This window comes from Anomaloglossus baeobatrachus, chromosome 4 (assembly GCF_048569485.1).
Source record: "Anomaloglossus baeobatrachus isolate aAnoBae1 chromosome 4, aAnoBae1.hap1, whole genome shotgun sequence".
Lineage (NCBI taxonomy): Eukaryota > Metazoa > Chordata > Amphibia > Anura > Aromobatidae > Anomaloglossus > Anomaloglossus baeobatrachus.
In genome coordinates this window covers 475,269,694-475,282,886 of record NC_134356.1, presented here as the reverse complement: position 1 = coordinate 475,282,886, position 13,193 = coordinate 475,269,694, and the positions used below count along the sequence as shown (strand labels likewise).

At 43.1% G+C, this 13,193-nt stretch overlaps 1 protein-coding gene across 2 annotated transcripts in view; it reads left to right on the top strand.

The window, feature by feature from the left end:
* CHRNA7 (cholinergic receptor nicotinic alpha 7 subunit) overlaps nucleotides 1-13,193 on the top strand; it is a 351,587-nt gene that overhangs the window by 291,431 nt on the left and 46,963 nt on the right. For both annotated transcript variants that reach the window (XM_075345715.1, XM_075345716.1), the window contains 2 exons: nucleotides 1,395-1,481; nucleotides 5,244-5,353. In XM_075345715.1, coding sequence (XP_075201830.1) covers nucleotides 1,395-1,481; nucleotides 5,244-5,353 — 197 coding nt within the window. The remainder of the gene's footprint in view (nucleotides 1-1,394; nucleotides 1,482-5,243; nucleotides 5,354-13,193) is intronic.

Below are 13,193 nucleotides of genomic sequence, written 5' to 3'. Positions count from 1 at the left end.
GCAAATCTAGCTGTGAAGTGTACAACTGGGGCACAACTGCTGCCACTGAAGGGGTGGGTGTGTGTGGGGCCCAATTTTTGGAAAAAAGGGAGACTCCGCTTGGAGTAACCCTTGCCTGCTGTGTTTTTAAAAGAAGCCAAGATGAACAGAGCTGGGATCAGGAAAGACTTTGCTACCTACCCCGGTGTCATCCTGGGGACGGTTAATTATGTCGTATTTTTGAATGTGCTTGATGCAAATCTAGCTGTGAAGTGTGCAACTGGGGCAAAACTGCTGCCACTGAAGGGGTGGGTGCGTGTGTGGCCCAATTTTTGGAAAAAAGAGAGACTCCGCTTGGAGTAACCCTTGCTTGCTGTGTTTTTAAAAGAAGCCAAGATGAACAGAGCTGGGATCAGGAAAGACTTTGCTACCTACCCCGGTGTCATCCTGGGGACGGTTAATTATGTCGTATTTTTGAGTGTGCTTGATGCAAATCTAGCTGTGAAGTGTACAACTGGGGCACAACTGCTGCCACTGAAGGGGTGGGTGTGTGTGGGGCCCAATTTTTGGAAAAAAGGGAGACTCCGCTTGGAGTAACCCTTGCTTGCTGTGTTTTTAAAAGAAGCCAAGATGAACAGAGCTGGGATCAGGAAAGACTTTGCTACCTACCCCGGTGTCATCCTGGGGACGGTTAATTATGTCGTATTTTTGAATGTGCTTGATGCAAATCTAGCTGTGAAGTGTACAACTGGGGCACAACTGCTGCCACTGAAGGGGTGGGTGTGTGTGGGGCCCAATTTTTGGAAAAAAGGGAGGCTCCGCTTGGAGTCACCTTGCGGTGTTTTACATGACTTTAGAATGGCGTGCCATGCCTATATCTGTGTCTCCTCCTCTTTTTCTTTGTCCAGCTCTTTTGTTTTTGCATAAGTATATGTCCTTGTCACTTTCCCATGTGTTGTGAATTGTTTGTCACCTTTTGGACACCTTTGAGGGTGTTTTCTAGGTGTTTTTCTGTGTTTGTGATTGCCTGCCATTGTTTCCTATGCAGTTCGAGTTCGGTTCGTCGAACGTTCGACGAGCCGAACTCGAACGGGACCTCCGTTCGGCGAACCGGCCTCGAGCCGAACCGGGACCGGTTCGCTCATCTCTACTGGAGAGGTGTAGTGGCAACGTAATTATAAGTATTTTTTTCTTTTTAACCTTTAGATGGTTTTTCACAGTTTCGAAAAATGGCCATTGCCCTACATTTTTATGAATCTGCGGGAAAGCAAATTATAAAAAAAATCAATTCAGAATTTTATAATAATCGAAAATAATCGAATTCCACTCAAATATATTCGTTATCGCTAGTATCCTTTCTATTGAATTCTGTTGTTATTGTGTCACTCTGATTGGTATTTTTTTCTTTTTTTTAGGTATTACTGTGCTTTTATCTCTTACTGTATTCATGTTGCTGGTGGCGGAGATAATGCCAGCCACATCCGATTCGGTGCCGTTAATAGGTAATAATATTTATCTAGCTTTTATATAGAAAAATGGGTAGAAAGCAGTGATGAGCCAGCACCACCACCCTCGGTACTTGAAAAGAGCATTTTGACCTTCGGAAGGGCTCAACTTGTTTACTGAGTATAATAGAAGTCTATGGGGAACTTGAGCATTTTTCTGTAAGACCTTCTAGAAAATTGTTCGTGTTCATCATTGACTTCCATTATACTCGGTAAACGAATAGAGACCCTCCGAGCGTCAAAATGCTCATTACGAGTACCGAGCACCTAAGCATGGTAGTGCTCGCTGATCACTAGTACCGAGCACCTAAGCATGGTAGTGCTCGCTGATCACTAGTACCGAGCACCTAAGCATGGTAGTGCTCGCTGATCACTAGTCGACAGATACATGATAAATAGAGATGTAGATTGGAAAGGAAACCAATTTAGAGCTCTTTGTGAACCCCTCAGCAATTCCTTTACTCAAATTCGATGATAATTAAATGATAGATCAGTATTGTGTTTCTGCGTTAAGCAAACTACATACATAAAGTAATGTCCTATTTTATGATGCTTCTAGGGGAAATAGAACAATTCAGTAATCATGTAATGTGTTGCCTTTTGAGATATGCAGCAGGTACAGCAGCGTAAAATTGGATTTACAAGGGATTTCATTGCAATATGCTGCTTTGGTATTTTCATAGGGCAGATGTACTAGGTTAGTGATTGGGCATTTCAGACAGCTGCAATGCAAACTCATTTTTTCCATCCATATTATGAGTGAGATACTTGGAAATCCTACAGTGTATCACAAAAGTAAGTACATTCCTCACATTTTTGTAAATATTTTATCATGCCTTTTAATGGGACAACATTGAAGATAAGACACTTTCATACAATGTAAAGTAGTCACTGTACAGCTTGTATAACAGTGTAAACTTGATGTGCCCTCAACACACAGTCATTAATGTCTAAACCTTCGGCAATTAAAGTGAGTACACCCCTAAGTGAAAATGGCTAAAATGTGCCCAAAGAGTGAATATTTTGTGTGGCCACCATTATTTTCAAACACTGCTTTAACTGTTTTGGGCATTGAGTTCACTAAAGCTTCATAGGAACCACTGGAATCTTCTTCCACGTCTCTAGGATAACATCATGGAACTGATGTTAGGGACCTTGCGCTCCCCCACCTTCCATTGTATATGCTCAATAGGGCTTAGGTCTGGAGACATGCTTCGCTAGTTAATCACCCATAGGCTAGAGTCACACTGGCGTGTCACTTGCACAAAAATTGCATTTCATTGCCGGAACTGGCCTGCAGCTCTCCTGACAGGAACTTGTCAGAGTCCTGTATTTCTATGTAGCTAACATGCTCCTGTCAGGAGAGCTGCAGACCAGTACGGGTGTTGGGAATGTGATTTTGACCTGATGAAGGAGATGATGTCTCCAAAACGTGTTCTTAATAAAATCACCATCAAATTTTGGTGATGGCATAGTTGGATAACTTGGCATGAGGCACCTAGTCCCAGCAATGATAATGGCGTATTGATAAAATCTTCCTTGTAAGTAAACAACAGCACATAGCTTAATAAATGATGGCATATTATTGAAATATGTGTTTTAACTACCAATATCGTGCTGTCTTCAGATGACATAGAAAAAAATCTACTGCCAGATTCCCGTTAGGCATCATTCACACATTATCATTTTTGGTCAGCTTTTCCTCAGTATTTGTATGCCAAAACCATGAGTGTCTCTACATCACAGAACAGGTATAAAGCTTTTAATTATAGTTTTTCTCTGTAAGCTCCACTTCTGGCTTTGGCATACAAACATTGTAGCAAAAATATTGATGTGTGAATGAGGCTTTATAGGTATTACTCCATTGGAAAACGTACACAAAACTATGTGTATAACGTCATCTATAGACGGAATCTAAAGCTACTATATGGGTTACGGCCTAAGCCTTTGGCAAGAATGGCAATATGGTCAAAAACATTAGCCAAGCCAAAAGCTTATACAGTTAGGTCCAGAAATATTTGGACAGTGACACAATTTTCGCGAGTTGGGCTCTGCATGCCACCACATTGGATTTGAAATGAAACCTCTACAACGGAATTCAAGTGCAGATTGTAACTTGAAGGTTTGAACAAAAATATCTGATAGAAATTGTAGGAATTATACACATTTCTTTACAAACACTCCACATTTTAGGAGGTCAAAAGTAATTGGACAAATAAACCAAACCCAAACAAAATATTTTTATTTTCAATATTTTGTTGCGAATCCTTTGGAGGCAATCACTGCCTTAAGTCTGGAACCCATGGACATCACCAAACGCTGGGTTTCCTCCTTCTTAATGCTTTGCCAGGCCTTTACAGCCGCAGCCTTCAGGTCTTGCTTGTTTGTGGGTCTTTCCGTCTTAAGTCTGGATTTGAGCAAGTGAAATGCATGCTCAATTGGGTTAAGATCTGGTGATTGACTTGGCCATTGCAGAATGTTCCACTTTTTTGCACTCATGAACTCCTGGGTAGCTTTGGCTGTATGCTTGGGGTCATTGTCCATCTGTACTATGAAGCGCCGTCCGATCAACTTTGCGGCATTTGGCTGAATCTGGGCTGAAAGTATATCCCGGTACACTTCAGAATTCATCCGGCTACTCTTGTCTGCTGTTATGTCATCAATAAACACAAGTGACCCAGTGCCATTGAAAGCCATGCATGCCCATGCCATCATGTTGCCTCCACCATGTTTTACAGAGGATGTGGTGTGCCTTGGATCATGTGCCGTTCCCTTTCTTCTCCAAACTTTTTTCTTCCCATCATTCTGGTACAGGTTGATCTTGGTCTCATCTGTCCATAGAATACTTTTCCAGAACTGAGCTGGCTTCATGAGGTGTTTTTCAGCAAATTTAACTCTGGCCTGTCTATTTTTGGAATTGATGAATGGTATGCATCTAGATGTGAACCCTTTGTATTTACTTTCATGGAGTCTTCTCTTTACTGTTGACTTAGAGACAGATACACCTACTTCACTGAGAGTGTTCTGGACTTCAGTTGATGTTGTGAATGGGTTCTTCTTCACCAAAGAAAGTATGCGGCGATCATCCACCACTGTTGTCATCCGTGGACGCCCAGGCCTTTTTGAGTTCCCAAGCTCACCAGTCAATTCCTTTTTTCTCAGAATGTACCCGACTGTTGATTTTGCTACTCCAAGCATGTCTGCTATCTCTCTGATGGATTTTTTCTTTTTTTTCAGCCTCAGGATGTTCTGCTTCACCTCAATTGAGAGTTCCTTAGACCGCATGTTGTCTGGTCACAGCAACAGCTTCCAAATGCAAAACCACACACCTGTAATCAACCCCAGACCTTTTAACTACTTCATTGATTACAGGTTAACGAGGGAGACGCCTTCAGAGTTAATTGCAGCCCTTAGAGTCCCTTGTCCAATTACTTTTGGTCCCTTGAAAAAGAGGAGGCTATGCATTACAGAGCTATGATTCCTAAACCCTTTCTCCGATTTGGATGTGAAAACTCTCATATTGCAGCTGGGAGTGTGCACTTTCAGCCCATATTATATATATAATTGTATTTCTGAACATGTTTTTGTAAACAGCTAAAATAACAAAACTTGTGTCACTGTCCAAATATTTCTGGACCTAACTGTATGTATAAATCAGTTTTTCGGAGCTCAACTCTCAACAGTACAAAGTGCAAAAAATAAAATGAATTGCATCTTTACACATATGTACTCATTCTGGTTTTCCATTATATTTTGCAGCTCAGTACTTTGCCAGTACAATGATAATTGTGGGTCTCTCTGTGGTTGTAACAGTTATTGTTCTTCAATATCATCATCATGACCCACATGGAGGAAAAATGCCAAAATGGGTAAGCTCTCTAATTGTGTACAGTATAATTTTAAAAGTGCATTAAGAAATCTCTCAGAGAGAATATCCTCTGTGAATACGAGTTTTATAAATGTTGAGATGCCTGACAGCACCCAAATAAGTATGGACAACTGTCTTATAGAAAGATCACAACTAGTGGGTGATACTTCGGCTTCTTTAAAGACATGGCAGTGTCACTGAGTATAAGGTTAAATGCAGGTTAGCACTAACCTTTGTGGACCAGTTATGTCATAAATTTCAGGTATGACTGATCTTTATGCAGCTCGATGTGTTCATCTGCATGGTGACAAGTTCAATAGCTGCCTACTATTTACATGTATGAATATAGGCCATAATTTGGACGAGGATTGCACATGCTGCAATTTTTTCAATCTAGACCTAAGATCTATGTGGTAAATAACCCATGTCACTAGATAATCCATGTCACTAGATCAGCTGGTTCAAATCATGGTCTATAAAAAGGTATCATATTACCAAGGTGCCACACAAAAAAAAATCTCATGATTGGTAAAACTAGTAAACTGGCTCAAGACCTTTACAACATTATTGTTACTATAAAGTATTAAATAAATTTCAGTAAGCATGTATAATAATTATTCACGTGTCATTTTTCATTACACAAAATTTATGGTTTAAGTTCAATCTTATGTTGATTAAATGGTTGTTACCAACATTTGGTGATTAAGGGGAAAAATTTCCTCCTTCCGGAGACTGACAACCCAAACTGGCTACCAGTGGTGAGGAGTCTTCTAGCTGTAATGCTCCTCTCGGAAATATTCAAATTGTCTCTTCAGAGAGGAAGGAGATGAACTCTAGTGCGAAACACCGTGTCTGCAAATTGAGGTTCTGATCTGGTATAAATCCTAGGTGATACGAAAAGGCTTGTTAAAAGGCCACTTTTGACTTTTAGGATTGCTACTTTCAATAGGTAAGACAAAACATTCACTGATGTCATATCTTTAAACTTGTCAAAGAGTTGGATATTGACTAAAAGGACCACTTAATATGGTGGTTATGGTGGTCTCCTTAAAAAAAGCCACTGCTTGGCTGGGTCCTTCCTGGAGGGATGTCTGGCTATTTTCTGTGTCGAGACTCCTAACAGAGGCTCCACGGACCTTTTTTTGATTTGCATATTTCCCAGGGGGCAATGCACCTAGGATTTCACTGTGCTGAACGCCTTTGCTGGCTGCCGGCAGTGTTTTCTCTGGCTGTTCTCCCCGAGATCAGTGATTGTTTTGTCTTGCTGGTTTACTAGGCATTGCTCCCACCTGGCCAGAATTCGACTCCACAGTGATGAGGGGCAATACCCCGAAACAGCTGTCTGTGGATGGATACCTGGCCTTGGTATTTCCCTTGTCATATCTTTAAACTTGTCAAAGAGTTGGATATTGACTGAAAGGGCCACTTAATATGGTGGTTATGGTGGTCTCCTTAAAAAGAGCTCCTACTTGGCTAGGTCCTTCCCGGAGTGATATCTGGCTCTATTCTGTGTCAAGACTCCTAACAGAGGCTCCATGGACCTTTTTTTATTTGCATACTTCCAATAGGTGGCACCAGAGATGGTCTCCTTCCTCTCTGAAGAGACAATTCAACATCTGGTGAGAAATTCATGTCAGTAGCACATTTAGAAATATATTTATTTTGAAAATTGGTCTCATATCCAATAAATATTTAACCCGCTGTATGTTCTGTCTGTGTGTGGTCAGCTGCTCGGACTGAAAGTACACTCATCTGTACTACCATGGTGCAGTCTTTTGTTACAAATGTCAAAAATTACAAGAAAGCATTATTGTTCTACAGCAATCAAGTAAAACTAATTGCAATATGGCTGCAGCATGTGAATGCAGCCTTAAAATAAATATTTCATTAGGTTTTTACTATATACTGTATACTATATACTCTGAAAGCAACATGACATAGGGAGAGAGTCCCTGATTTCAATAATGTGTCACTTACTGGGCTGGTATTTGCAGTTTTAATAAAATAAATGTTTTATCAGTAGGTGATTATCAATAGATGACTAGTTGTCTAGTGCCATGTAGTCCTTCTGCTCTGTATAATTGTTATTTATTTTTTTGCGATGCTACATTTTTAGAAGAAATGGGGCGGGGATTGGGGTTGACAGAAGTGAAATCGTATCGCTGTTGGAAAGTATCTTTAAATATTAATAGGAAAATGACTTCATCTCTCTAAATACAGCATATTTGTAAATCAATTGGAAACACTTCTCCTCCTGATGTGTCTTCAAATTGCCTCTTGCGTAGTGATTGTAAGATGCAGCATGGGGTTGCAGTATTTTTAAAGCTCATGTGGCTGCAAGTGCAATTAAAAATGACTTGCTTACAAACAGGAAGGGAAAGCAGCATGTGCAGAATAATTTTAACTAGTACAGTATAATTTAAGGTATCCTGTATTCTGTTCAAGTATGAAAACATTTACATTCACATTTGTAAGCTTTGCAACCAAATATACTACAAACACCAGAACTGTGAACAGACGTTTCTGTTTCGCAGTATGGAAATGAGCACTGTGTATTGGATCGGTTATGCTAATATTAACTAACATTTAGCAGGAAAAATGACAAATTCTTGTGTGTTCATTTACATACAGTATGTGGATCAATTTAATCACAAACTCAAAGCTGGTATCTACAAAATCTAAATTAAAAAGTTGTATGTAATTAGTCAGTACCGAGGTGCCAGAATAGGAAGCGTGCATATATTTATAATATTGGCCACAAATATTTGATCACTAAAATATAGTAGAAAAGGTATCCACCTCACCATTGTGTAATTGAGCTGCAGATGGGAGCATGGACAGTGTCTCAGCCCAAACGCCACAAGTGAAGGACAAAAGAAGGAATAGTTCAGCCTCATGAACAAACAATCTTCAATGCTTTAAATGTAAGTACAACCTTTTTAACAAGTTAACATCTTCGTAACATCTATGCGTTTCAGGCACTCATAGTGCCCTTAAGTAAGATTCACTAAAGGGTGCTTTACACGCTGCGACATCGCTAACGATATATCGTCGGGGTCACGTCGTTAGTGAGGCACATCCGGCGCCGTTAGCGACATAGCAGCGTGTGACACCAAGGAGCGACGAGCAACAATTGCAAAAACGTCAAAAATCGTTGATCGTTGACACGTCTCTCCTTTTCATAATATCGTTGGTGGTGCATGCCGCTGGTTGTTCGTCGTTCCTGTGGCGTCACACATCGCTATGTGTGACACTGCAGGAACGACGAACATCTCCTTACCTGCGTCCACCGGCAATGAGGAAGGAAGCAGGTGGGCGGCATGTTCCGGCCGCTCATCTCCGCCCCTCCTCTGCTATTGGGCGGCCGCTTAGTGATGCCACAGTGACATCGCTATGACGTCGAACGCATCTCCCCCTTGAAGGAGGGATTGTTTGGCTGTCACAGCGACGTCGCTGAAAAGGTATGTGCTTGTGACGGACGCTGCCGTAACGATGTCGTAGCGTGTAAAGCACCCTTAAGGGTGTCACGAGCACCTAAAATGTATAGATGTTGCCAATATTTTAACTTGTTATCCATATATTATATATTACTCACATTCAAATAAATGAAGATTGTTCATTTGTGAAGCTGGACTATTCCTCATTTTGTCTACTACTAAAATATACAGAGCGCAGGAGAAAGGTCCAGCAACAGCATCCGGAAACCATAAAGAATAAGTTTTATTCAATCTTTAAAAAAAAAGTATAAAAAATGACAGACAGGGACGCGTTTTGGAACTATGCTCTTAGGACTCATCCCTTTCTGTCTTTTTTATACGTTTTTGAATGGATTGAATAAAACATATTTTTTATGGATTCTGGATTCTGTTGCTGGAATTTTTTCCTGCTCTGCTTTTGTTGTGGCCTCCACTACTTTTCCTTGCACTATCCAGTAGAACATGGTGAGCATCTGTTTTACTTACTAAAATATACAGTACACACGTATTCATCTTTTCAGTTTGCGCACCCGTCTCTGGATGATAGAACAAGAAAAAAAAACAGCTTGATACCCAATCTAGAGCAAAAACTAAGATTAAAGCTGGCAAAAAAAATTGAGCCCCTGTATCAGAAATTATGTTTTTGGTAACATCATATACTTTAACAATATGAGAAATGAAGAAAGTTGCTAAGCACTTAGCTGGCAACTTTTGAAATGGGACCAAATGAACCATTTTACTAAAGTCGTCCACCACCACCCACATTGTATTACCGCCACGTGAGTGACAAAGTCCATGGATTAGTGGGTCTAGTGCTGTGACAGAACATTGTTCGGTGATAGGTAACCCACTGGAGTTTAGCATGGTTTTTTTGCCCTGGCACAGATTCTGCATTTATGAACATGCTCCTCAATATCCACACAAGCATTTTGACACCAAAAGAACCTCTAAAGGGATCTTCAAGTGGTAGAAGAATTTTGATGGCCAGCTCAAGCAAAATCATGCACTTCATTAAGCAGATCTACAGTATGCGTAAAGAGGGCGGTACATAAAATATTTTTAAATAAATCTTCTGGCACATTGTCCTGAGTATACAGAATGTGGTGCCTGAGATCTACCCCCAAAGCACCTACCATCACCCCTCCACTAAGAATCTTGACTGGATTTTTGTTTTTCAATTCCTGAAGAAAGCTACAGGACAAAACATCAGCCTTGACATTCTTAGATCCAGGGAGATAAGTAATGACAAAATCAAACCCAGCAAAGCAAAAAAGGTACCACCGAGCCTGTCTGAAGTTTAAGCACCTTGCAGTATCAATGTACAACAGGCTCTTATGATCAGTCAACACTGTTACCTTATGTCTTGCCCCCTCTAACCAATGTCTCTATTCTCTAAAAGCTCTCCTAACCCTCAGAATGTTTGATCCTCTAGATCAGGGGTGGGGAACCTCCGGCCCGCGGGCCGTATGCGGCCCATGATGACATTTAATGCGGCCCCCGGGCACATTCCAGGCTACCCCAGTGCTCGAGCGGCACTTGCGCTTTTGCCAGCCGCCGGCCCTTTAAAATCCCAGTGCGTTATGGGTAGATGCTAGAATGTACGGGCTATTTACAGATCCTGATTGCAGCCCGTACTAGAATGTACGGGCTCTTTTCGGGACCTGACTACAGCCCATACATTCTAGACTGAACCCGGGACTGTGCTCGCATGCTGAGGGTTTACCTTGAGGGCGGGGTAAACAGCGCGCTGTGCTCCAGTCACAGCAGAAGAAGTGCAGCAGATGCCTTCCTGCTGTACATGCCTCCCGGACCTGTGCTATGTGACTCCTCCTCCTTCCCTTGTACGGTGAGTATGCAACCCATCACTGCCCCCCCATCCAGTGCTGTGTACCCCCTAGTACTGTGTGTAGCCCCAAGTGCTGTGTACCCCCTAGTACTATGTGTTGCCCCTCAGTGCTGTGTAATCTGTGCAGCCTCCTAGTGCTGTCAGTGCTGCCACATCGTGCTCTCCCTGCTGCCTCCTAGTGCTGTCACCTAATGCTCTCCATGCTGCCTTTTAGTGCTGTCACTGTCAGTGCTCTTTGTGCTGCCACCTAGTGTTCTTTGTGCTGCCACCTAGTGCTCTCTGTGCTGCCACCTAGTGCTCTCTGTGCTGCCACCTAGTGCTCTCTGTGCTGCCACCTAGTGCTCTTTGTGCTGCCACCTAGTGCTCTTTGTGCTGCCACCTAGTGCTCTTTGTGCTGCCACCTAGTGCTCTTTGTGATGCCACCTAGTGCTCCCTGTGCTGCCACCTAGTGCTCCCTGTGCTGCCAACTAGCGCTCTCTGTGCTGCCACCTAGTGCTCTCTGTGCTGCCACTGTCAGTGCTCTTTGTGCTGCCACCTAGTGCTCTTTGTGCTGCCACCTAGTGCTCTTTGTGCTGCCACCTAGTGCTCTTTGTGCTGCCACCTAGTGCTCCCTGTGCTGCCACCTAGTGCTCCCTATGCTGCCACCTAGTGCTCCCTGTGCTGCCAACTAGCGCTCTCTGTGCTGCCGCCTAGCGCTCTCTGTGCTGCCGCCTAGCGCTCTCTGTGCTGCCGCCTAGCGCTGTCCTTTGTGCTGCCGCCTAGTGCTGTACTTTGTGCTGCCGCCTAGCGCTGTCCGTTGTGCCGCCTAGCGCTGTCCGTTGTGCCGCCTAGCGCTGTCTGTTGTGCCGCCTAGCGCTGTCCGTTGTGCCGCCTAGCGCTGTTCGTTGTGCCGCCCAGCGCTGTCCGTTGTGCCGCCTAGCGCTGTCCGTTGTGCCGCCTAGCGCTGTCCGTTGTGCCGCCTAGCGCTGTCCGTTGTGCCACCTAGCGCTGTCCGTTGTGCCGCCTAATGCTGTCCGTTGTGCCGCCGCCTAGTGCTGTCTGTGCCCGCCACTAGTACTGTCCATGCTTAGCATCTCCTGTGATGTATACACCCCTCCTGTGATCTATACGCTCCTCCTGTGATGTATACGCCCCAGCCTGTCCTGGGATGTATATGCCTCAATGTTTCCTGTGATGTATATGCCTCAGTGTCTCCTGTGATGTATATGCGCCCCAGTGTCTTCTGTGATGTATATGCCCCAGCTTCTCCTGGGATGTGTATGCCCCCAGCCTCTCCAGACCAAGACAAACCTGGAAAAGCAGTTGTGAGAAACAAAATGATCAATATCACCGAACATCACAGCCACTCCAGCCACCATATTAGGGGTGAGTTAATTAATTGTTTGACCAAATATAGCCTGGTCGTTTTCAAGTTGATAATTTGGTGCGGCCCCCGAAGGTTGGTAGAAAATTCCAAATGGCCCCCGGCAGTAAAAAGGTTCCCCACCCCTGCTCTAGATCATAATTGAATTCAGCTTGAGTAAACTTCTGGGAGTAAAAAGGATGTAGATGCGCACTTCTTTTTGTGAAAGAACAGCTCCCATCTGAGGAACATCTACCTTGACAAAAAAAGGCAAATGAACCTCAGGTTGACAGAGAACAAGAACTTTAGGGAAAGCTGTCTTGAGAGATGAAAGATCAGTTATCACTTTGGATGACCAAGAAGAAGAGTCTGCTCCCTTCTTATTCGGGTCAATTAAGGGCTTGGGAATAATCAAAAAGTTATTAATGAACTTCCGATAAAAATTTGCAAAACCCCAAGAAATCTCTGCAATGCTTTCAGGTTACTTGGTTGAACACAATCAAGGACTGCTTGCACCTTAATGCCTTAATGGGGTCTATCCGATACCTTGATGCAGAAACCAAATGTCCTACGAACTGGACCTGCTATACTTCAAATTCACATTTCTCTACCTTTTCAAATAAGTATTTGTCATGTATAACCTGTAAAACCTGTCTGACTTAAAGCCACTAGTCTGCACTTAAACCCATATTGCTCATATAACTACCGTATTTTTCTGCTTTATAAGACGCACTTTTGTTCCCCCAAATTTTGGGGGAAAGTAGGGGGTGTGTCTTATAAACCGAATATACGGGGGGGTGTACATTATATATATATATATATATATATATATATATACACTGCAGGGTCCGCTCTGGAGCACTGCTGGGGGCAGGTGACAGCTGCAGGCAGCAGCGTTTGATCTCCTGCTCCCGCTCATATAATATACACAGCCGCTATCCATCAGCAGCGTGGTGCTGAAACTGCATCATGCTGAGGGGCTGGGGCAGCGGGGCATATTATATCTGCCTGCGCCCTCCTTTGATTGCACATGATCCCCCCTGTGTTAGATATGGCCCCGGTGCTGCTGCCCATAGTAAAATAAAAAAAGCTTTACTTATCTCCAGCACTGATCTCCGGTCTGCTGCTGCTGCTGTCTGTGATAATAGATGATATCACTCTGCCGTGCCGATCACAT